This window comes from Geotrypetes seraphini, chromosome 4 (assembly GCF_902459505.1).
Source record: "Geotrypetes seraphini chromosome 4, aGeoSer1.1, whole genome shotgun sequence".
NCBI classification, from domain to species: Eukaryota; Metazoa; Chordata; class Amphibia; order Gymnophiona; family Dermophiidae; genus Geotrypetes; species Geotrypetes seraphini.
Window position 1 is genome coordinate 282425043 of NC_047087.1, and position 25991 is coordinate 282451033.

At 47.0% G+C, this 25991-nt stretch overlaps 2 protein-coding genes across 5 annotated transcripts in view; one reads left to right on the forward strand and one right to left on the reverse strand.

Moving 5' to 3' along the window:
- The window catches only part of CRTAC1 (cartilage acidic protein 1), a 631767-nt gene that overhangs the window by 534074 nt on the left and 71702 nt on the right, over nt 1-25991 (forward strand). For 2 of the 4 annotated variants that reach the window (XM_033942556.1, XM_033942557.1), the window contains one exon: nt 688-1128. In XM_033942556.1, the coding sequence (XP_033798447.1) occupies nt 688-869 (182 nt within the window). In that variant the 3' untranslated portion in view covers nt 870-1128. Of the gene's footprint in view, nt 1-687; nt 1129-4603; nt 4716-18165; nt 18421-25991 lie in introns of those variants that run through there. The other 2 variants (XM_033942560.1, XM_033942561.1) reach the window with 2 other exon arrangements.
- The window catches only part of GOLGA7B (golgin A7 family member B), a 28774-nt gene continuing 26852 nt past the window's right edge, over nt 24070-25991 (reverse strand). Inside the window, exon 5 of the mRNA XM_033942976.1 lies at nt 24070-24180. Coding sequence (XP_033798867.1) covers nt 24070-24180 — 111 coding nt within the window. The remainder of the gene's footprint in view (nt 24181-25991) is intronic.

Consider the following 25991-nt stretch of genomic DNA (forward strand, 5'->3'; position numbering starts at 1 on the left):
TTAAAAAGTCATGAAAAGCAACACACGAATCACAATTAACATGTATTTATGTTGAAGTTCTACAAAGATGACCACAAAAGATTTAGAAATACAGTGGTACCTTGGTTTACGAGCATAATCCGTTCCAGGATCATGCTCGTAATCCAAAATGCTCGTTTTGCAAAGCAAAGTTCCCCATAGGCTTTAATGCAAACTCAGAAGATTCGTTCCACAACCGAAGTTTGCAATGGTGGCCCAGGGGTGAGTACGTCCTGCGTGCTTGTATGTGGTGAGCGTGTTGTCGGGGCAGCGTCTGACTTAGGAGAGGAGAGAGAAGTCGCGCGCATGCTCATTCAGGATGGCCAGGTTAGAAGGGAGCCGGGAAAGCGCTGATGGACGGCAGAGGCATCGCCGAAGCAGGAGGGCAGCTGCACGGGGACCCCGAGGCAAGGAAGGCACCACTTTCGAATCGCTGTGCAGCACCCGCAGGCAGGTACTCATCCCTGGGCCACCATTGCTGAGTGCTCGTTTATCGGGGCAGTGCTCAGTTTACGAGACAACAGTTTTGCTCGGCTTGCAAAACACTCGCAAACCGGTGCACTCGTAAACCGAGGTACCACTGTAAGTAGTTTTTAGAGATTTGCAATTATATTGTAAGTCACTTTCACAAATCAGCCCTTCCAGATGTTGTCTCCAATCACGTTCCAGGCCTCTGGATGGTGGCTGCTGAGTTCTCCTTCTGTCTGACTTTGTGGATTGAGTTGGGGGACGCTTGCCTTGGTCTGCTTTGGGACCTGGCTGTCATGTGGCTGTCTTCCGGATCCCTGTCTGCGTGCAGTGCTTTCCCGGCATCGAGTAGTCACTTGTCTCCACTGGACTGGAGTATCTGACTGGACAAGACCTAATATCTGACTGGAATTTATCTTATTTGTAGGTTGTTTTTAATTTAATTAATTAATTTTTAATCTTTTTAAATTTATAATTAACTAATTTTTTAAAGTAATCTTTGTTTTTATCCTCACTGATTACTTGTTAGAATCTACGTATCTTGTCTCTATTTCTATCTCTATCTTTCCTATCTTCAATGGAGTTCCTTTCATTAATCAATTGTTGCATTGTAAACCGCTTAGGTGAGTAAAATGCTGGAGCGGTATATCAAATCTTAATAAACATAAACATATTATCCTTGGTAGCAGCGCTCTAAATCCAGTATATCCTGTTAGAAGCGCTCACCTTGCTCCTCTGAGTATGCTCCCATGTTCTCCTTGAATGTCTCAAAATGAGCATCAAGGATGCGGACTTTGAGAGACATCCTACAGCCTATTTCACTGTAATTATTCACCAGATTCTCAACCAAATCCATGTAGTTCTTGGCCTTGTGATTGCCCAGGAAGCCCTGAACCACTGCAACAAAGCTGTTCCAAGCTGCTTTCTCCTTCCTATTTAGCTGCTTGGGAAATTCCTTGCACTCCAGGATCTTCTTTATCGGTGGTCCAATGAAGACACCAACTTTGACCTTTGCCTCAGACAGATTAGGGAAGATGTCTTGAAGGTACTTGAAGCCTGCCAAATCCTTATCTAGAGCTCTGACATATTGTTTCATTAGGCCCAATTTGATGTGCAGTGGTGGCATCAACACCTTCCAGGGATCCCCTAGTGCAGGGGTAGGCAATTCTGGTCCTCAAGAGCTGGAGCCAGGTCAGGTTTTCAGGATATCCACAATGAATACGTATGAGATGGATTTGCATGCACTGCCTCCTTGAGATGCAAATCTATCTCATGCATATTTATTGTGGATATCCTTAAAACCTGACCTGGCTCCGGCTCTTGAGGACCGGAATTGCCTACCCCTGCCCTAGTGGTTTCCATTTGATGTTGTTTCACTCCACAGAGAACTTGGTCAGTTGTGGCCAGTGGTGGAGTCAGAGAGGAGCTAAAGGTTATGAAGGCACCAGCCATATTCAATGCTAGAATATGGCAGAGATAAGTGGGCAGATAGGACTGCCTTTTGTGTGGTCCTATCATTGTCAATTAATTATATAGGTGCCAGCACTGAATATTGGCCAACATTTACATAACCTCTGGTTCAGCAGCTGGTCAATGCTGGTGTCTGGACATATCGTGGCATTGAATATCCAGGCTTGGACTGACCTATTGTAGATGCCATAAGAAAAATCAACCTATAGGAGTAGGAGCATGGAGAGGCATAATCGAAAGAAACGGTCTAAGTCCATTTTGGGCCTAAGTCGCTAGTCACCCAAAGTTGGCAGTGTCTAAAGCAGGGGTCTCAAAGTCCCTTCTTGAGGGCCGCAATCCAGTCGGGTTTTCAGGATTTCCCCAATGAATATGCATGAGATCTATGTGCATGCACTGCTTTCAATGCACAGTCATTGGGGAAATCCTGAAAACCCGACTGGACTGCGGCCCTCAAGGAGGGACTTTGAGATCCCTGGTCTAAAGTCAATTCTCAAAAAATACATCCAAAATATTTTGGTTTTCGAGAGTCATCTAACTGTGCATCCAGCTGTTTGATCGCCCAGACCGCTAAGTCATCTATCTTTATACCCCATTCTAATCCAAGTCAAAAACGCCTAGAAAAGGACCTTTTGGACAAGAGGGGCCAGCAAAGTAATGGACTGGACACCTAGATATGGCAACAGAGTAGTGAGGCACTTTACAGGACTCTGCTGTGAACTTCACAAAAAGGGTGCCACATAAACATCTCACTGTAACTCCCTTATAAGTCATGTTGAGCACCCTCAAAACCTATTAAACTCACCTGTTTACCACTCCAATAGTACTCACGGCTGCAGGTGGCACCTATATGGCAGTACAGTAGGGTTTGGGGGGAGATTTGAAGGGTGCACATGTTCCACCATAAATGCAGTGGTTAGAGTGGCTTATGGGCCTGGGTCCTCCTCTCTATGGTTCACTAGCCCACCCTCTTAGACTACTTAAGCCACCTCTGTGCTTCTCTACTTGGCTTTGCTATGCCAGGTTCTGATGTTCTGGAGGTTGGGGGGGGGGGGGCAGTGATCACTGGGGCAGTGTGTGGGGGTCTGTACTTTGTGTCTGCAGTGCTTATCTGGTCATTTTGGATACCTTTTTGGCACTTAGACCTGGTTTTACATGGCCTAAGTCACAACGTACAAGTTCCATCCAGGCAGCCTCTTTAAACTTTCGATTATACTTGCAGTACGACTAAGTTTAGATCAGCCCACGTCCTGCCCAAATCTTGCCCTCACCACTTCTTCTAAAATGCCCCTTTTAGCTCTGGTCGTACAGCAGCACTGAATAGGCCTAAGTTGTTTTTAGATACGTCTAAAACCCGGTTTGATTATCGGCACTTGGATAACTTGTCTTACTGATTGTCCAAGTGCTGAGTTAGGCCGGTTTTTAGACGTATTTCCATTTTGATTATGAGCCCCCTGGCCTTTTATAAATATCAGCCCACCTGTTCCCCCAATTCATATAGGAAAAAAATGGCCCCCGGAACTATTTTTACTTATGCATGTGTTTTTAATTATTTTATGGACTATATGTTTGAAATGTAATCTTGGAGGTTTAATGTTCTTCAACATAAACTGAAATTAACCCAACTTGGAAAAGAAAAGAATACTGTTTACTTCAGTATTTATATACCACTTATAACCTAAGCGGTTTACATTCAGGTACTCAAGCATTTGTCCCTTTCTGTCCTGGTAGGCTCATACTCTTATCTCAGTGGTTCCCAAACCTGCCTTGGGGGACCTCCAGCCAGTCAGGTTTTCAAGATATCCCTAATGAATATGCATGAGAGAGATTTGCATACCTGTCACTTCCATTATATGCAAATCTCTCTCATGCATATTCATTAGGGATATCTTGAAAACCTGACTGGCTGGGGGTCCCCCAGGACAGGTTTGGGAACCACTGCTCTATCTAATGTACCTGGGGCAATGGGACTTGCCCAGGGTCACAAGGAGCAGTGTGGGATACTAGTTGACTTGATCATTCTCATACCATCTCCTCCCCCACCCTGTACTTCCTTTTTTGAATAAGTAAAAGTTGAAGACTTCATCTATAGAACTGAAAATGCCCAGAATGGCTAATTCATTCATTTATGGTGAACGTGCTCAGGGTGTAATGTGCTGTCTTGAATGCACAAATAATACAGTGTTCTTGAATTGTTTACTAGCCCTAAATTTTAGTTTGAACCAAAGAATGGTTCAATCTGATTTTTTACTGGTTTCCACAAATGGTGAAATTGCTTTCAATTTATTTTTAAATCAAGAAGGAGGACATACAATTACTCCCTATCCGTGGCATTTGGTCTTCTTTTGTTTGCGTTCTGGAGGAAACTTGAAGATAAGTGTTTCAACCTACAATAAATAATTGTGCACTACCCTCATTTGTTAGTTCATATGCTATATACCGATGCTTTCCTATTTAAACAATTCTAATTAAACATGCAGAGGAGCCTGAGTTCTGCCAGTAAATTTTCTCCGCATTTGAACACATGAATGGGAGCCAAAGCGGTGTTATGGCAATGTCACTGGTAGTTATACAGTAATTCATCTAATGCTGATGTGCGACTTACTGCTCTTGAGAGCTCAAGAATTGGTTTTCATTGTTTTGGTTGCAGATTAGAAAGCCAGCAGAAAGAACAGCTGGGAGCTCAAACAACTTCCTTTCTACAATGTGAAATAAAACCAGGCTGTGTAATTTGCATACTGAAAGCAATGTCCTCTCATTGTCTGAAAATTGACTAGATTATGAAATTGGAAGAACCTTTGTAGGAATCACACTGAAAATTGACTAGATTATGAAATTGGAAGAACCTTTGTAAGAATCACACCACTCCCTAGAAAGACCATGAGAGGCTCAGCTTTGGGTACCACTGGATGTCTTTTGCTCTGGAATTTGAAGTTTCTGGAATCTTTAAAATAACAACAATAATTTAGTGCCCCGGTTTTTAGAAAGAGACCATTGGAATAAGATTCTCTGTATAGATTAGTTAGGATAAACGCATTGTATTGTAAATATGGCAAATGTATGATAATCACATCATATTGTATATATGGCAAATGTAAACTGTTTGTATCTTATGGTGCAGGGATGAGGGATTTAGATTTATTAGGAACTGGGCAACCTTCTGGGAAAGGGGGAGCTTGTTCCAAAAGGACGGACTCCACCTTAACCGGGATGGAACCAGGCTGCTGGCGCTAATGTTTAAAAATGAGATAGAGCAGCTTTTAAACTGAGATGTGGGGGAAAGCCGACAGTTGCCCAGGAGCGGATGGTTTGGTGTGAGGTATCTATGGAGGATACTATTGAGACAGGATATTTAGGGAGTCCCAGTAGAGAGGTTCCAATAATGGTGAAAGAAAGCCAGGAGGGTTTAAGAGGAAGGCAGAGTAAAAGACTCAAATTTTCCCTGTCTTCTCAGCAGACTATAGTTGCAAGGAGAAAGCACAATTTGAAGTGTCTGTATACAAATGCTAGAAGCCTAAAAAATAAAATAGGAGCATTAGAGTAAATAGCACTGAATGATGAGATAGATATAATAGGCATCTCGGAGACCTGGTGAAAGGAGGACAATTAATGGGACACTGTTACCTGGGTACAAATTATATCGCAAGGATAGAGTAGATCAAATTGAAGGAGGGGTTGCGCTATACACTTCTCCCTCCGGATTCACGGGGGATAGGGGCAGAGCCGGACCGCGAATGGTGAAATACCGCAAATATCTTCTGGTCCGGCTCTGACCTACCCCCGCCTCCCTTCTGCCTTCCCCCCAGCATCCCGGCCTTACCTGGTAGTCTAGTGCAGTGTTCTTCAACCTTTTTACACCTATGGACCGGCGGAAATAAAATAATTATTTCGTGGACCGGCAAACTAATAAGACTGAAATTTTTAAAAACCCCATTGCCGCCCTATCCCCGCGAGCTCGGTCCCGTTAACCATCTGATCCCATCCGCACAAGCCTCAAATAGTTATGATTTTATATTGAACATATTTTATTAAAGTATAAAGAGAAACAATATTCTGTACAATTGCCATTTTATAAATATAAATAATACAGGGCAAAGATCAACAAAACCCCCGTCTCCCCTCCCCTTCCCATATATACCCTCTACTATCAAGAAAACTGAATAAGCCAAATTATTACAGAATGCTACACAAATATCATGCTAACAAAATACTGCAGTTACACATGGCAGGAATGGTGTTAGGGGGAGTGCAACTAGGGCAACTGCCTCCTGGTCAGAGAGAGCCCTAAGCCAGCTGGAAGCTAAAGACGCACTGCCTGGGCTTTGCACTCCCCAGTTATGTCTAACATCAGCTCTAGCAGGATACATATTTTAAATCTAATATATTCTAATCACAAGATAGAAATAAAATTATTTTTTTCTACCTTTGTCGTCTCTGGTTTCTGCTTTCATCGTCTTTTTACTCTCTTCCATCCAGCGTCTGCCCTCTGTCTCTTCAATCCAGCATCTGCCTCTTCCATCCACTGTCTGCCCTCTACCCCTCCCCCTCCCATATGGTATCTGCGTTCTTTCTATGCCCCTCTCTCCTACATCAGATCTAGCATCTTTATCCCTCTTTTCTTATTTTTCATCTGACCCTCCTTCCCAGCATCAATCTCTCTCTACCTTGTCATTCCTCTGTCTCTCCCCTTTCCCTCATCTGATCTCTCCATTCCATCCTGACTCCTTCCCCTCCTCTAATCTCCCTGCCAGCTGTTTCCTTCCAATGTTCCTCCTCCCCTGTCCAGCAGTACCTTTTCCCTTTCTTCCTCCCCTTATCCAACAGTAACTCTCTTCCCTTTCCCTTCTCCCCTGCCAGCAGTAGCCCCTTCCCCTCCCTTGTCCAGGAGCACCCCTACTCCCTTCCCTCTCCAGCAAATGTTTCCTCTTTGTAGGCTAGCAGCAGCTCTGTGTGCTTTTAACTTCAGCACACAGCTGCCTCTAGGCAGTATTTTAGCGCAGTTTCATGAGGCAGCCTCGGGGCCTTTGGTAGGCCGGCCTGCTTCGATGATGCGATGTGGGTCGGCCTACCAAAGGCCCCGAGGCTGCCTCATGAAACCGCGCTAAAACACTGCCTAGGGGCAGCTGTGTGCCGAAGTTAAAAGCACACAGACCTGCCGCTGCTTTTCTGGGGGTGCGGAGAAGTCGGTGGTGGCAGGCAGGAGTGCCGGCATAGCGACGGCAACAGGAAGTTGCACGTCAGCTGACGCCGGCACCTTTTGCTGCGGCGGGGTCTGAATCCTTCGCGGACCGGCAAGATTTTTTTGCGGACCGGCGGTTGAAGAACTGTGTTCTAGTGGGCTTTCAGGGCAGGAGTGATCTTCCTACGCTCCTGCCCCGTGCAGATCGCCAATAGGAAATAGCTGCCGTGAGTTCCCGTAGTCTCTCGAGACAACGACGGGAACTCCCCACAGCCATTTCCTATTGGCGATCTACACGGGGCAGGAGTGTAGGAAGATTGCTCATGCCCCGAAAGCCCGCTAGACCACCAGGTAAGGCTGGGGGGAAGGCTAAACTGTGCATTTTTTTTCTTTTTTTCCCCTCCCCAAAAAATCGCGGATATGTGAAATTGCGATTGCCGAAACTGCGAATGGGGAGGGGGAAGTGTTAAAGAGGGAATTGAATCAAATAAAATAAACATTCTGCATGACATAGATAGCAGTGTGGAATCCTTATGGATAGAAATTACATGTGTGGAGGGAAGGAATATAAAGGTAGGGTTATACTACCGTCCCACGGGACAAAATGAGCAGACAGATGAAAAAATGTTTTCAGAGATTAGGAAATGAGTGTTTATTTTAGAAAAAAAGTCATGTGTTTTTAGCATGATATGGATAAATCTTTAAGCCCACATCAGTATGTTGGACAAAAGCCATCAGATAAGCCGCTCTTAGCTGTACCCTTCTCCTCCGCTGCCAATTCTAGATTTTGTTCCTTTCATCTAACTGCCCCCTATGCCTGGAATTGCCCGAGTTTGTCCATTAATCCCCTTCCCTTCCCGTGTTTAAAACCCACCTTTTTTATATAGTCTACTTCACTGTGCCCTCCAGCCCAGCCAGCAGATTAACCGTTCCCCTTAACTGTATCCATGTCATCCTGTTTAGATTGTAAGCTCTTTCGAGCAGGGACTGTTTTCTTCTTCTTTGTGACTCTGTGCAGCGCTGCTGCTTATTGCAGCTAAGTAAAAAGGCCATTCGGTTATTAGACTCTGAGATCCAAAAATGCCATCATTAAAGGGCTTGTTTACTGAGGTGTACTAAGCAATTTGCACATGAATTTGCAGGCCTCATTCAACTGAACGAAAACTCCGGATTGAGGAGGCCTAGGATAAAGGTGAATTGGGATAGACTCGGGAACAATATAAAACACACTTCTTTAAGAAAAAGATGGTGGATGTGTGGAACGGCCTCATGATAAAGGTGGTGGAAATAAAGACTTGTCTAAATTCAGGAACACATGGAACAAGTACAGAAGATCTCCAAGGGAGAGGAAGGGATAGGACAGTAGAGATTAATAGATAGGGTTACCAGATTATCCCGAAGGAAAATCTAGACCTATGGCCACACCCCCAGGTCCACCCAGCATCATACCCTGCCACGCCCCCAGCTGCGCCCCCCCTGCCCCACCCCCTTAACCTGTTCATACGTCGGGATGGCATCTGTGCATGCATGGATGTGACACAATGACATCACACATGTGCGTGACATTACTGTGTTGCATCTGGGGGTTCGTGGTTGCCATTCTGACGTCTGAAGCTTTTCAAAACCCGGACAAAGTGCCGGGTTATGAAAAGCTGTTCAGACCCTCGGACATGTCCTCAAAAGGAGGGCATGTCTGGAGAAATCCGGACGTCTGGTAACCCTATTAATAGATGGTATGGATGGGCAGAGTGGGTAGGCCTTTGTTTTTGTCCTATTCTGGTCGGCCCAGGTGCCTTAGGCCCCACCTGTGGGCGGGGTTTCAGACGCTTGGGCCAATCCGGCCCCATTCTGCAGCCGGCTGGCCTGCCGGACGGGCGGGTTTGGCAGTCTGTCCGGCCAACATTTTACAGGTGTGGGGGTGTGGGGGGGTCATGGGTCGGTGGGGGGGGGGCCGATCGGGGGTTCAGGGGGCAGTCATTGGGGGGGTTGTGTCGAGGGCAGGAGGGCCTGGGATCCCTCCTGCCTGTATTGGAGTGGGGAGTGGAAGGTAGGGGGTCCGCCTGGGCAGGAGGGATTGGGCTCCCTCCTACTCGATCGTGTAGGGGGTGGGGGGCGAGAGGCCAGGAAGGCTTGGGCCTCCTGGCCTGATTGTAATCGGGGGGTGCCGCGGGTGCCCAGGGCAAGAGGGCTTGGGCTCCCTCTTGCCCCAAACATAATCGGAGGGGGGGGGTCGGAGCCACAGAGCAAGAGGCTTGGGCTCCCTCTTGCCCCGAACGTATTCGGTGGAACATCAGGGTGCTGCGGGGCAAGAGGGCTTGGGCTCCCTCTTGCCCCGAACGTATTCGGTGGGGGGTCGGTGTCACGGGGCAGGAGGGCTTGGGGTCCCTCCTGCCCCGATGTCGTGGGGGGGGGGGGGGTTGATGTGGATTCTGTAACCGGTGTTGTTTTTGACAGACCGGTTACAGAATCCAGCTTTTAGGCGAAGGACTGCTCCTCCTTCGCCTAAAAGCCCTTGTGTTGGACGTTTGGGGCTTAGGCTTTTTTTTGGTTCATTATGGGGTATAAGTGTAGACGTAGTGGTGGTCTGGGCGTTTAAACAGCTGAATGTAGATGCAGGCCATTATTTTTAAAAAAACCTCCTTTTGGACGTTTTTTTTTTGTTATGGACATTTTCCCTGCTTCTGCTTTCAACGTTTAAGGCCTTAGGCCAAAAGGGGACTTAGATGTTTTTTTTTATTATGCCCTTCCACGGGTCTATGATAATAAGACACATAAAGCTAAACTGCTATGAGATATATTGAGCAGTGAGTGGTGTCCCTGAGATCCGGAAGAGCATGTAATAAATGAACAAATATAAACCGAAGTCTATATTATTAGATACTTGAAATGCTGAAGAAATTTTGCTTTATACAAACCAAATAAGAAACCAAAGACTGGTCTTCGGGACATTTGGAGCATTGAAATCAAGCATCAAATTACTGCATCTCAATGGCCACGCATTTGGGCTTGGAGGATGAGATGTACAGTGTCTGCATCTATGAGACAAACTTGTTTTTTACTGTTACATAGAGCATTTTGGACCCCAGTTTGTTTACAGAAGTTAGATAGCTCTAAGTCTAATAGATGTTGGCACTGTCACCTTGAAGCTGGGACATTAGATCATTTGTTATTCTATTGTCCATTAATACTTGCTTTTTGGAAATCAATATGGAGGTCAAATAAATAATTTGTTAGATAATCCGGTGGCATTATCCTATGACACCGTATTGTTTGGCATGTCAATGAGGGCTAAGAGCCAAATATCCTCTAATAACAATAAGCTTCTACTCATTATGGCAGGGGTTGCCATACAACAGATTACGAATAATTGGAAAAATTAGGATAGGCTGAATTATAGCTTTTGGTGGAACTCTTCGGGCTCCTTTTGTCAAGCTGCGCTAGCGGGGTTAACGCGCGCGCCTTTTCATCACGTGTTAACCCCTGCGCTGGCCTAAAAACTACCGCCTGCTCAAGAGGAGGTGGTAGGGCTAGCGCGGCCGGCGGTTTAGCGCGTGGGATTATGCGTGTTAAACCGCTAGCGCGGCTTGATAAAAGGAGCCCTTTGTGTAACATTTTCAAAATGGAAAGGATAATTGCCGTGCAGCAAGGAAATTTTAAGAAACGGGAGCCATTAACAAGATACTGTAAAGATTGAAATTAATGCGTAGAATAAATATTAATTCCCTTTTGTTCATACACGTCCAGAGCGAGGTGGGGGGGTGGGAATATTTTATGATTTATTTTGATTATGATTAATTGTTGGGTATAAGGGAGGAGGGATATTTGATGAGAGCGATAATTTGATGATATAATAAGTAATGTTAAAGTATAAAATGATTGTATTTTGTGTTATACTTATGATTTTTTTTAAAAGATACTTGAAATGCTAAGAAAATTTTGCTTTATACAGTGGATATTTCAAGTATAAATTTGAAAAAGCAATAACATTTTCGGTGGACACCTGTATAGTGACATGCTGGGAATGCCTCCAATATCTAATGCACAGGCTTTGTACTTTAAGAGTAATTTTGTAATCTAAGCGGCATATTCTTTAAAGCCTGCCTAAAGTTAGCCGCCTACATCAGCGCGCTTAGACTTAATCGGTGCCAATATTTAATTGACAGAAGCCTAACTTGGTAGGTGCAAGCCTATAAAAGATAGATTCTTTGTCCAAAGCACCTAAAGTGGGCATGGTTAGGGCGGATCATTGGTATTTTTTTGAGTTAGTTCATAATAATAGAATATGGACTGGTGTGCACCTAACTTATCTCCCTTTTACAAAACCGTAAAAGCGGTTTTTAGCATCAGCTGTGGCAGTAATAGCTCCGACGTTCATACGAAGTCTATGAGTATCGGAGCAGTTACTGCTGTGGTCAGTGCTAAAAACCATGCTACAGTTTTGTAAAAGGGGAGGGGGAGTTAGGTACAAGAAAACCCTGGCATAAATGTGAACCTAAAACTTAGGGTGGCACAATAATGGAATAGCTATAGTTTTGTAATATTCCAATTTGATAGTTTTAATGTTTCTTTGTTGTAGTACAGTGTTCCCCCATGAATCGCGGACTCGTTCGTTCACGGTCTGCTCCGACCGCCTCTTCCAGTAGTAAAGTCAGGCTACACCAATCAGGAGCTGTGTGTCAAAGCAGCTCCTGATTGGTGTAGCCCGACTTTACTCCAGGAAAAGGCGGTCGGAGCAGACCGCGTGTGATTTTCTTAAACCGCTGGCGCTCCAGCTGCCCTCTCCTGCCGCCCTCAATTTCAGAGGAGTACTGTATACAAAACAGAAACAGTATCGAAACCAGTAGCTGAAGGTTTGGAAGTCACCAGTGCAAGCTGCCAAACTCCTGATGCAGAAAGTAATACCACTGACATTGATGTATTTATCTTAATAAAGAACACTTAGGCCCTCTTTTGTTAAGGTGCTCTAAGCGTTTTAGCGCACGTTTATCGCACGCTAAATCAACACGGATGCTAAACGCTAATGTGTCCATAGGATAACATACACGCGTTAGCGTTTAGCGTGTGCTGTAAAGCATAGTCAGCTTAGTAAAAGAGGGGGTTAGTATGAACCAGGTCTTCTCTTCCTCGTTTGCTTGGTTGTCCCCACTTTGTTTTGCTTTACCTGTGCAGAAATTTTTATAAACATCTAGTTATTCATGCCAAACCATGTAGGACAGTGTCTCTCAAACTGTGTGCCAAGGCAACAATGCTGTGCCCTGAAGAGATTCCAGGTGTGCCATGAGAGGTTCCAGAATTTTACTTTATTTTTAAAAAAATTCCCTTCATAAGTATACACTAGAATAGTGACATGTACGTCGCTTACATAAGGGTCTGCGTTGTGTAAGGATACAACCGCCCAGACAGGCATCATTCTTTGACATGATCGGTCCTTGAAAACTGAACGACAAGTAATTTTTATTTTTATTTTTTATGCAATAGTTATCCTAACTTGAGGAGCAAAGCAAGGCTTTGTTACCGTTTGGATCTTATCTTTGCAAATTTGGATTTTCAGCACTGATAGAAATTAATTAAAAGAGAACAACTGCATGATGAAATGCATGTTTGCATGTTGACTATTGAGTTAATTTGCACTGAAAAAGAAACACATCCATCGCATTGATTAGCAATTCTACTCTATCTACTTCGGTTTCACCATTGTTACAAGTACCCATACATAGCTTAAAAAACTTTAAATAAATAACTCTCACATTAATTTTTTGGTTGGATTTGCTATTTTATCATTTCAGTTATAATGTACCATGAAAAGCATTCTCTCCATTTCGGGTCTCTTCTATTAAACTGCGCTAGCAGTTTTCTAGCACGGGGAGCCGTGCTGATTGGTCCGTGCTGCTCCCGATGCTCATAGAGTTCCTATGAGCATCGGGAGCAGCGCAGGCCATTCAGCGCGGCTCTGTGTGCTAAAATCTGCTAGTGCAGTTTAATAGAAGAGGGCCTTAGTGTGCCGGAGCTAAAACAAATTTTTGGCCCAGTTTTTACTTATTATGTTATGTTTCATTTTTTTTAAAGAACTGTAAACCGAGTCAAGCTCCTTAAGGAGTAGATTTGGTATATAAAATGAAGATTAGATTAGATTAGAGACACTGCACCCATTTACCTCTATGTTATGCTATATCTATCCTGAAAATGCTGCAATTTAAACCACCCTATGTCCATTAAGTCTGTATGTTATGTCTATACTGTAAATGCTGTAATCTAAAACCCCTCTGTCCACCAAGTCTGTATTTCTCACTAAGGTTGGTCCTACTTATATTACGAGTGTACTCTTGTAACCCGTTCTGGGCTCCTTTTTGGAGGACGGGCCAAATAAATGATTAAATAAATAAATAAAATAGAATGCCATGATGCTCTCTATGCAACACTAGAGGATTCCTTTTCAATGGTCATACACATTCAGTATAATCTTGATTGGAAGGTCAGGTTCCGGGTTTGCAACTTATTTATTTACATATAAACAACTTTGATTGTACCTTCGTCCAGAAACACAGTTTCATGCTTCAGGTAAGTTTTTCAGTCATGCAATGAAGATTACCAAAGAACATAAACAACATACATATGCATACAATATCACTAGTACAATACAAGTCCATATTTCAATTAGTAAACAGATGCCTCTGAAGAGGTAGCCTCTGCGGAAAAGTGCAGTGGAACGTTCAAAGAGCAGAAGAGTTCCTGAAGAGAGCTACAGATCCAAGAAAAAGATTTTCCCATGAAGAGACTGCATTAGATGAAGGCCAAAGAATATATTGTAGGGCCCAGCCAAAATTTTGAGCCATTTTAAGCAGAACATTTCTACTCGTATTGTCACAAAGCAAGCCTTGGCGGCAATGGCATTTGGCGGGCACTTCATGAGTACCGTATTTTCACGCAAATAACACGCACCCGTATAAAACGCGCACACGTGTATAGCGCGCAGAAATCACGATGATAAGCACAAAAACTTTGGTATAACGCGCTCACGATTATACCGCGCATGCTGCCCGACTCTCCGTTCACCCCCCTGACTTCCGTGCACTGCCCCGCCTCTCCGTGCGCTGTCCCGACTCTCCGTTCACCCCCCCTGACTTCCGTGCACTGCCCCGACTTTCCGTGCGCTGTCCCGACTCTCCGTTCACCCCCCCTGACTTCCGTGCACTGCCCCGCCTCTCCGTGCGCTGTCCCGACTCTCCGTTCACCCCCCCTGACTTCCGTGCACTGCCCCGCCTCTCCGTGCGCTGTCCCGACTCTCCGTTCACCCCCCCTGACTTCCGTGCACTGCCCCGCCTCTCCGTGCGCTGTCCCGACTCTCCGTTCACCCCCCCTGACTTCCGTGCACTGCCCCGCCTCTCCGTGCGCTGTCCCGACTCTCCGTTCACCCCCCCCCGACGTCCGTTTCATCCCCCCCCCCCGGCAGGACCACTCGCACCCCCACCCCGAAGGACCGCCGACTCCCCGACAATATCGGGCCAGGAGGGAGCCCAAACCCTCCTGGCCACGGCGACCCCCTAACCCCACCCCGCACTACATTACGGGCAGGAGGGATCCCAGGCCCTCCTGCCCTCGACGCAAACCCCCCTCCCCCCCAACGACCGCCCCCCCCAAGAACCTCCGACCGCCCCCCCAGCCGACCCGCGACCCCCCTGGCGACCCCCACGACCCCCCCCACCCCCCCTTCCCCGTACCTTTGGTAGTTGGGCCAGAAGGGAGCCCAAACCCTCCTGGCCACGGCGACCCCCTAACCCCACCCCGCACTACATTACGGGCAGGAGGGATCCCAGGCCCTCCTGCCCTCGACGCAAACCCCCCTCCCCCCCAACGACCGTCCCCCCCCCAAGAACCTCCGACCGCCCCCCCAGCCGACCCGCGACCCCCCTGGCGACCCCCACGACCCCCCCACCCCCCTTCCCCGTACCTTTGGTAGTTGGGCCAGAAGGGAGCCCAAACCCTCCTGGCCACGGCGACCCCCTAACCCCACCCCGCACTACATTACGGGCAGGAGGGATCCCAGGCCCTCCTGCCCTCGACGCAAACCCCCCTCCCCCCCAACGACCGTCCCCCCCCCCAAGAACCTCCGACCGCCCCCCCAGCCGACCCGCGACCCCCCTGGCGACCCCCACGACCCCCCCCCCCCCCTTCCCCGTACCTTTGGAAGTTGGCCGGACAGACGGGAGCCAAACCCGCCTGTCCGGCAGGCAGCCAACGAAGGAATGAGGCCGGATTGGCCCATCAGTCCTAAAGCTCCGCCTACTGGTGGGGCCTACGGCGCGTGGGCCAATCAGAATAGGCCCTGGAGCCTTAGGTCCCACCTGGGGGCGCGGCCTGAGGCACATGGTCGGGTTGGGCCCATGTGCCTCAGGCCGCGCCCCCAGGTGGGACCTAAGGCTCCAGGGCCTATTCTGATTGGCCCACGCGCCTTAGGCCCCACCAGTAGGCGGAGCTTTAGGACGGATGGGCCAATCCGGCCTCATTCCTTCGTTGGCTGCCTGCCGGACAGGCGGGTTTGGCTCCCGTCTGTCCGGCCAACTCCCAAAGGTACGGGGAAGGGGGGTGGGGGGGGTCGTGGGGGTCGGCCAGGGGGGGTCGCGGGTCGGCTGGGGGGGCGGTCGGGGGTTCTTGGGGGGGGGACGGTCGTTGGGGGGAGGGGGGTTTGCGTCGAGGGCAGGAGGGCCTGGGATCCCTCCTGCCCGTAATGTAGTGCGGGGTGGGGTTAGGGGGGTCGCCGTGGCCAGGAGGGTTTGGGCTCCCTTCTGGCCCGATATTGTCGGGAAGTCGGCGGTCCTTCGGGGTGGGGGTGCGAGTGGTCCTGCCGGGGGGGGGGGGATGTATCGGACGTCGGGGAGTCGGCCGGGCAAGAGGGCTTGGGCTCCCTCTTGCTCCGATCGTGGATGCGGGTGCGGGTGGGAGCGCGTGCGAGTGGTCGTTCGGGGTGGGGGTGCGAGTGGTCCTGCTGGGGGGGTGAATCGGGCGTCGGGCGGGGTGGGAACTATGTTTGAAAACTTTCGTATACCGCGCTCACGCATATAACGCGCGAGGGGTATGCGCGGTAGGTAAAAACGCGTATAACGCGCGCGTTATATGCGTGAAAATACGGTAACCCTTCTCTTTGATTAGGAAGTATAAAATTGTGATTTTATTGTTCTTTTTATTCCAACATTTTGCTTCAATTTCATTTCTGAAATTTTTAAAATTGTAACAAAGTTTGCTTAGGAAGACGAAGTTCACCAACCATGGACAGTTCTGCTTTGTTGTGATTTGCAACGAGACTGAGAAGCGTCTTTGCTGAAACAGGTTGAGACATGCTTTATGAAAGCAGTAGGGCACCAGAGAAAGCTTGCATGCCTGAGGTGCTGTTCTTATAATGTGGATATAAACAAAGAAGCAGACCAAACAAGATCCAAATGAAAGGTCTTTATTAAAAAATACTCCCAGGAGCACAAGAATGTGCCCAATGTGGCTGCGTTTCGCCTTTATGGCTGCATCAGGGGCAAAGAAGAAGAAGCCAAAGAACGGCCTCGACGACGAAGGAAGCACACGCAACAGTGGAGCTGTGAGGATAAGATGCCAAGTAATCAGCCATGGGTATACTGTTCTGGAGTCGCTTTATTGGTAAATATGCTACAATGGTTCATAGGCTGCATCGGGGGCAAACCAGTTGGTGAAATGCATGCTAAAATAAGTACCTGGAAGTATTTTAAATAAAGACCTTTAATTTGGATCTTGTTTGGTTGGCTTCTTTGGTTTGCCACACAGAGGATCTAGCGGACCGGCTGCCGCCTCATTTTCTTACCCCTAAAATGGGTATAAGCCAGGGGTGTCCAATGTCGGTCCTCGAGGGCCGCAATCCAGTCGGGTTTTCAGGATTTCTCCAATGAATATGCATGAGATCTATTAGCATACAATGAAAGCAGTGCATGCAAATAGACCTCATGTATATTCATTCGGGAAATCCTGAAAATCCAATTGGACTGCGGCCCTCAAGGACCGACATTGGACACCCCTGGTATAAGCCATCAACCAGCACAGCACTGAATGGGGTGGAACTGCTGAAGCACCTCCCTTTACATCTTGAGCATTCTTCATTGACTACAACACTGACGCTGACAGATTGATGTAGTTCTGCTCTTGCTGCTTGACGTCCATCTCAAGTCAATATTGAGTTCCGCCTACCTGAAAAATGAGCATGGTTAGGGGTGGAGAATAAGTGTGGTATGACTTAGGCATTGGTAAATTAGGCCAGGAAAATCCTAGCCTAATATACCGGCGCCTAAACCGAGTTAGGCATACGTAAACACGATTCTGTAAATGGCGGTTGATGGCCAATCGCACCAAACGGTGTCTAGGAAATAGGTGCCATTAGGTGTCATTTATAGAATCAGCCCCTTGTGTACACTCATTCTGTTAGCACACACTAAGGCCCATAAAATGTTATGGAACGAATACAGTGCACAGGAGGAACCAGAATGCATATAGAGTGGGTGTTAGTGAGTCAATCTGCCGAGGAGTTTTTGCCGTTCCCAGCATCATGTATTCATAGGTTGCCTCGTGGTTCAGAATGAATGGACGCTGTGGTATCTGATATGGTTAGCTTAAATAGTATGTCTGAGTTAATCACGATGGGGATTACATCAGAACTGGCATAACTCTGCTCATCCAAAATGATAAGCCAACAATAAAAATTCAATAAAAATTAACCAGTGATGGCACATTCTGGAAGGAATATTAACAATGAAAGAGTTTTGTTCTTTGTAGCTTTAACAGTGACATATTTTATCAGTCACTGCGCTGACCAATATTCTTGGTCATGCTATCATCTTTCAATTTAGCTGAAAACTCTCTGTAAAATCAGTATTCACGTGGCAGGTAAACCAGCACTCTGTTTAGACTATCAACTGCGTCTGTACAATATATACAATAATTATGGGGATTCATAAATATATAATATGCATATGTACAGATGAATATTAATGACGTGAACTTTATTGCCCTTTGTCATCCAGGTGACCCAAGAATAACAAACCTGGAGTAACCGCTAACGCTGAACGTGGTGAAATGAGACCCTCAGCCTCCGTCCCCTAGCCCAACCCCTCACACCAAATAACAACAAAATGAGAAAAATGGACACAAAATAAGAATGATAACAGCAACAGAAGAAGACATTCTAGAACAGAACAGAGGAGGGCCGCTTGGCTTTTATACCACACCGCCCTTCATTCACATGCCTACTTTCTCACTGTTCATGGTGGAAATACGAGGTGAGCCTTTGCTTTTCCTTAGCCTTCAGACTGGTGAGTATTTGCTTCCGTACGACTTGAAGATTCAAAGGCATCTTCGCCCTAGCTCAGAGATGACTCGGACATATTTTTATCTCAAACCTCATATACCCCTCCCCCCTTTAATAAGCTGCAGTAGAGGTTTCTACCGTGGCCTGGAGCACTAAATGCTCTGACACTCATAAATTCCTATGAGCGTTGGAGCAGCATCGGAGCATTCAGCGTCGCGGGCCACGGTAGAAACCTCTAATGCAGCTTATTAAAAAAGGGCCATTGATTTGGAAGGGTTTTAGCTGTACGTGTCTCGGTCTTGAATTATACAAATACCGTGGATCTTGAAATACATCAGACGTCAATGTGAAACTGAAATAGTCATGTTTAAATCATAACAAAAGAACATTCAGAGTGAATATGGAGATCATAAGGGAAAGGGATTGGGACTTGCTTTTATATAGTTTTACAACTACACTCAAAGCGGTTTACATACAGATACTTCAAGCATTATCCCTCTCTGTCCTGGTGGGCTCACAATCTTACTCGTGTGCCTGGGGTAGAGGAGGATTAAGTGACTTGCCCAGGGTCACAGGGAGCAGTGTGGGTTTGAACCCACAACCTCTGGGTGCTGAGGCTGTAGCTCTAGCCACTCCGTCACACTCTCCCGTGAATTGCAAATGGGGTTGTGGCTGCCAATGTGCGGCCTACTGGCGTTCATCTTTTTATTAATCAAATATTCTTAGCTGTGGCTGCTTTGGGGACTTTTTAATCATCTGAGTGATGTGTGGTGGGATAAGCGCAGAGGATCCTTAGCTGCGAAGTGAAGTGAGAGCAGAAGCATGGCCGATCAGCATATGTGAATCACCTTATTCAAAAACAAATGCTGTGCTAAGACCAGGGGGAGCAGGGGGCGGCCCACCCTGGGCACCATCTTGATGGGGGTGCCAGCACCTGTCCTCCTCTCTGCCCGCTCCTTCCCCCCCTCGTGTACCCCTTCCCTTTCGTCGTACCTCTTTAATTTTCCCCGACACGAGCAGCATCACGAACTTGCCGCCCGCATCGGTGTCGGCTCTCTCTGACGTCACTTCCAGGTCCCGCTCCTAGGAGGTGGCATTGGAGGGAGATCCAACATGACGCGGGCGGCAAGTTCATGATGCTGCTCGTGTCGGAAAAATTAAAGAGGTACGGGGGAAGGGAAGGGATGTGTGCGCAAGGCAGGGAGGGTCAGGAAGGAGCGAGGGAGTGGAGAAGAGGGCAGGGGAGGGGCACCAGTGCTCCGGGCACCACCCAATGCCACTGGTTAAGACTACCAGAAGAAATGGCAAAGTAGGTGATATAAATTGTTAGTTGCAGCAGAAATATTAGAAGTCATAATGGGCCCATCTGACAGGCGCCTAAAGTTAGGTGCCTCTTAGGCCCTAACTTACCCCCCTTTTTACTAAGCTGCAGTAGAGATTTCTACCGCGGTCCGGAGCGCTTAATGTTCTGGTGCTTGGAGAATTCCTATGAGCACCGGAGCATTTAGTGCCTGAGGCCGCGGTAGAAACCCCTACCGCGGCTTAGCAAATGAGGGCCTTAATTGGCAAAATACCCTTAATGGCCTCAATAATTGGTTAAAAAAATAATTGGGCAATTGGCATCTATCACATGGCGCTTAGAGGCACCTTATGTCTAAGTGGGCGTGTCTATGGGTGGAGCGTGATTTAGGGGGTGCTAATGTGATTCTCCAACAACGTAGGTGCCTGAAATGTAGGCCTTTAAAACCCTCACCTACAACTCAGGCGTCTACATTTTTACATGGACGCTACAGGCCACGATTCTGTAAACGGCGCCTAAGTGCGAACGACACGCAACTAGCACCATTCTTCTAGGCACAGGCCAATATAGGCACCGTTTATAGAAACAGCCCCTAAAATTCCTAGCAGAAATGCAGCCACAACTGTCTGGCAGGCTACAGGGAGTACAGGGATAGGCTAGGAGGACAGTACTGGTAGCTGTTTTAGATTATTACACATTTTTGTGGCTATACATGGCAGGAAGAGATGCTGAATATGAACTAAGTAAATGATCTTCCATGCTTATTTGCCCCAAATGGTGTACAAATAAGGATGATGACAAAATCTGTCTCAGATATTGTAATGAGAGATACTTCACAAGCAGACATAATTTTTAAAAAATTAAGAGTGAGGACAGGAATAATTCAGCAGGCCACATAGGCTGATTGGTTTTTTTTACCATCACCTTTTAACTATTTTATTGAAAACTTTCAAGAAGCCCTGGAATGGATGATGGAAAACCTCTATACGGACAAAAACATAACATCTGATTTACTAAAACTGTTTTTCCCACTGACACAGAATGGTAGAAAAATCTTAGTAAATCAAGCCCTTAGTATATTAAAGACAGAAACAACCTCAATACCAGTAAGAGAACCCATCCTTTTCATTGGAAGAGACATGAAATAAAATGATTCTGCTGTGCTCTGGCAAAGAGGAAGTGGGTAAGTGAGGTCTCTAGTTATGACACAAAAGGTCAGGTGATATATACAGTAGATAAATATATAAATATATATATGAGAGAGAGAGAGAGATCGTGAAAAGGAAGACTTAAATGTTTTCTATACAGTTAAGTGCACCAACTTCAAACCATGTCAGCCCCAATTATCAGTGGCGAAGTAAGGGGGGGGTGGACCGCCCAGGGTGCAGTCTCGGTGGACTCTGCCCCTCCCATGCCACGCTTTTGACCCCTTCCCTGCCTCCCCCCCCCCTCCGTATTTCTTTAAAATTTTCACCAGTGCGAGCAACTGCTCTAGTCTGCTGCCCATGCAGTCTCTGATTCCCTCTGAAATCACTTCCTGGTCCTGGGGCCAGGAAGTGACATCAGAGAGAAAGTCAACGCCAATGCGAGCATCAGGCCATAGAACCTGCTCATGCTAGTGGAGAGGAGAGCACAGGGGCGCCACCGCTCCAGGTGCCTCCTACCCTCTCAATGCCACTGCCAACTACCAAAATCCAAACTAAAGGATAGGACATCGGCAGATAAATAAGGTAGGGTTATATCTTGAAGGAATTGGGATCAGTAGGGATAGATACTACTCAACTCCTTTACATTTTTAGGGTCGCACAGGCAGATGCTGAAAAGGTATTGGGGAGAATTGTAAGTAACACTTGGCCATCTGATGTAAGATGAAAGAGACTACTGTGTTCTAGAATGCTGGAGGATTTGGAGAGGGACCATTTTTAGATTGATGACTACAGTCTCAAGGTAGAAGCTGAGGCCCATTGCAATCAAGTACTTAATTTGTATATTCCAGTTTTGCTTGGCTTTTAAAATCTAATCACAATATCGAAAGTACCTGCATGAGCTCTACCTCGTTGATCTGTAGTCACTGTAACCCAAAAATCAACCCCACTCCAAAGGAAACATCTTGGACACTGATGCCATCATTTGAGAACTGCATTCAGCAAAGCTTAAATGTAATGGGGCGGGGATGGGTGGAACTGTGCAGGCCTGGGGGCGGGTCTAGGATTCCGGATTTTCCAAACTGAAAATCTGGTAACCTTACCAATGGAGGCACGATTCACATCAAAGGTAGGCACCAGAAATGTAGACCTGGCCTATATTTCTGGCACCTACCTTTGCTGGAGGTTTGAGTCTCTAAACAGCGTCATTTCGTGATTGACATGCAATTGGCGACCACCTTTCAGGCGACCGCCAACAACAGCACCGGTTAGAGAATCTGGGCCATAATGTGGCTGGATTTTTTTTTTAAACGATGAAGGAAGATAATGGATCATAGAAGACGAAATACAGCACACCTTTATTTAAGGTAGCGCAACTTGGCCACGTTTTGCAGTGACCAAAGGGGATTCTGAAAGCACGCTTCTCCCTAGTTAAAGCAAAGGATGCTGGCAACTGCCATGACTCTCCTTCACAAAGACTTCAACGTCTGCAAAATACAGCGGCACATCTGATAGCTGGAAAGAAAGACGGCTCGCATTCCTCCAATTCTGGCAGAATTGACGAGGCTTTTTGCATGGATTCTCCCAAGGTCTACTGCGCCCATCTCAGTGTTGTTTTCTTCAGTTTCCTTCACTTGCATTTGTCAAACCGACCTCAACTAGAAAGAGAGCCTTCTGTTACGCTGAGCCATTTCTGTGGAACTCACTACCAGATGAAATGAGTAGTACTAATAGCTATGTTGACTTTATGATAATTCAGTCATGTATGTACAGTATACCCCCGAAGTTCGCGGGGAATGCGTTCCAGGAGCACCCACGAACTTTGAAAACCCACGATTATTGGATGCGGTTTAGGAGCCGGGATCGGAGGTAGAAGAGGGCCGCAGGGGCGGTGGCGGCTGCTGCGAGTACCAATGCGGGCGGTAGTGTTTGTGTCTCCAACCCGGGCCGGCATCGCTGGTCAGACAGAGTGGATCGGGGGGACGGAAGATGCGCATGGCAGAGTCCCGGGTCGCAGAAGAGGCAGACGGAGGATATTTTTCTAAATAATTGTGGAGGGAAAAAAATGCTAAAGACTGGGGCCGCGAAACCTGAACCGTGACTTCGTGGGGCGAATCCTGTATTATTGTTTTTTTAATGATTATGTATGTATTTGTTGTGACCCGCTTTGTGTAAAGCGGGATATAAATAAATAAACTATATACTACGAGCCTTGAACACTTGGCTTTTTATGAACAACTTTTGGTAGTTCTTAAATATTTTTTTCTTTTCTGTAAATTTAGAATGTCCTATTTATTTTACCCCCCGCCCCCTTTTTACAAAACCGCACAAGTGGTTTTTAGCGCTGGCTGGCAGGAGAATGCTCTGCACTGCTCCAACACTCATAGAATTCCTATGAGCATCAGAGCAGCGCAGAGCTTGTAACGCGCTGGCTGGCGCTAAAAACCGCTTATGAGGTTTTGTAATAGGGGGGGGGGCAGTTAGTTCTTATTGCCTGTTGACATTAATTATCCATTTCCTCTGTGACAATGAAGTACCATGCTCTGACTTCAAAGAAAGTAAAGTAACATACCTGTAGCAGGTATTCTCCAAAGAGAGCAGAATATGAGTCTTCATAGTACCCACCCACCTCCCTATGGAATAAGCTTCTTCTAGTTTATGCTAAATATAAACTGGGTAGCCTCACACAATAACACCAGTGTAAAAACCGTTGAATACGTGTGCTGGGCAGCACTGGAAAGTTCTGTACCAGAACTGCTCTATGCCTTATAGAACTGCTTTTCAAGTTATCACCCATCTCTGAAGACTTCTATTCTACTGTCCCCAGAGAGAACGTGTTATAGGTAAGTATTCACTTTGTGTGCCTGAAGAAAAGCATATGATAAATAAGGCCAAACTTTCATCGTCTACCTCTTTAACATCTCGTCTTCCATAAGTATCCATCTTCTATTGTCTTGCAAATGAAATGGGTTATTTGCATATGCTTTTCAAGCCCTTATAAACTATCCCCAGCCTTAATTTTAACCAAATTTTTTTTTTAAAAAAAACCTTCCCCAAATGTATAGCATTGATCTAAATGCCAGTGTTAGAACCTAGTGCTCTGATATCTCAACCTACGGATTTCAGAAAGGCCATCATCCCGGCAGTATATGTCCCCGCAGGGACTCTCTGCCAGTCATCGGCCCCGGTTGGCTACCCCCCCTCCACCTCCGCTGCTGGTACTACTGGAGCTGCCACTGCTGCTGCTCCCACTGCTGCATCGGTCCTCATAAATTGAGATCTCAATCTGGAAAAAGAAGGGTCAAGGAAAGGAAACGTATGCAAAGAGAACCCATTCTGAATGTCGATTACCTTTGCTTGCAATAACTCGATACCATCAACAAAAGCAATATGAGACAATATCTATCTCCAGCTGTGGTATTTAAACGAGACATATATGCAGAAGTGAAACAAAAAGAAGAAATATTAAAATATTGTCTTTTTATTTGACTAACAATATATATTTTGGCTAGCTTTTGATCTTTCTTCTTCAGGTCAGAGCAGTATGAGTAAAAGATGACAATATCAGAATATACATATTAGAGCTGTACCATATATTATATTTTACTCTGTGGATGAATATGAGTAATGAAAAATATTATTCGGCCAAGTACAAATAATAACAAATACAATGTAAAATCAGAGATCAAGTGTTTATTTCAATAGGGTTTATTATAGTAGAGCCCCCGATTGTTCTTATTCACGTTTAAATCACTATTAGGCAGAATAAGAACAATATTTGAGGGCTGATTGAAAAGTAATGAGACTGCCTCTGTGTTTCGTAGAGGTCCTTTTACTAAGGCGCGCTAGTGCGTCTTAACGCATGCTAAAAATCAGTGCGTGCTAAGCGCTAACATATGGCAACGTGTCCATTATATCCTATGGACGCGTTAGCATTTAGCGCACGCTAAGATGCACTAGTGCGCCTTAGGACAAGGACCCCTAAGTAGTCAATGTGGCAATGCTGTGCTGGTTCTTGTGAAGCTCATACATGGATGTTATTATTTATTTTATTTATTTATATACCGTATTTTCACGCAGATAACGCGCACCCGTGTATAGCGTGCAAAAACCACGATATTATGTATAAAAACTTTTGTATACCACGCTCACGGGTATAACGCGCATGCTGCCCGACTGTCCTTTCGCCTGCCCCGACTCTCCTCTGGCCACCCCGACTCTCCTTTCGCCCGCCCCGACTCTCCTCTGGCCACCCCGACTCTCCTTTCGCCCTCCCCGACTCTCCGTGCGCTGTCCCGACTCTCCGTTTACCCGCCCTGCCCTGCCCCCCCCCCCCCCGGCAGGACCACTCGCACCCCCACCCCGAAGGACCGCCGACTCCCCGACAATATCGGGCCAGAAGGGAGCCCAAACCCTCCTGGCCACGGCGACCCCCTACCCCCACCCCGCACTACATTACGGGCAGGAGGGATCCCAGGCCCTCCTGCCCTCGACGCAAACCCCCCTCCCTCCAACGACCGCCCCCGCCCCAAGAACCTCCGACTGCCCCCTCATAAATGCTTTTATTAGAAGCTTATGGCTTGCCCACTAAATATCCTCCCTTCTGGAAGACACAGCAGAGAGTCTAATAAGAGCCCACGAGATACAAAAGTTTTTCTACATAGTTCCCACCCCGCCCGACGCCCGATTCACCCCCCCAGCAGGACCGCTCGCACCCCCACCCCGAACGACCGCTCGCACGCGCTCCCACCCGCACCCGCGATCAGAGCAAGAGGGAGCCCAAGCCCTCTTGCCCGGCCGACTCCCCGACAATATCGGGCCAGGAGGGAGCCCAAACCCTCCTGGCCACGGCGACCCCCTACCCCCACCCCGCACTACATTACGGGCAGGAGGGATCCCAGGCCCTCCTGCCCTCGACGCAAACCCCCCTCCCTCCAACGACCGCCCCCCCCAAGAACCTCCGACCGCCCCCCCAGCCGACCCGCAACCCCCCTGGCAGACCCCCACGACACCCCCACCCCCCTTCCCCGTACCTTTGGTAGTTGGCCGGACAGACGGGAGCCAAACCCGCCTGTCCGGCAGGCAGCCAACGACGAA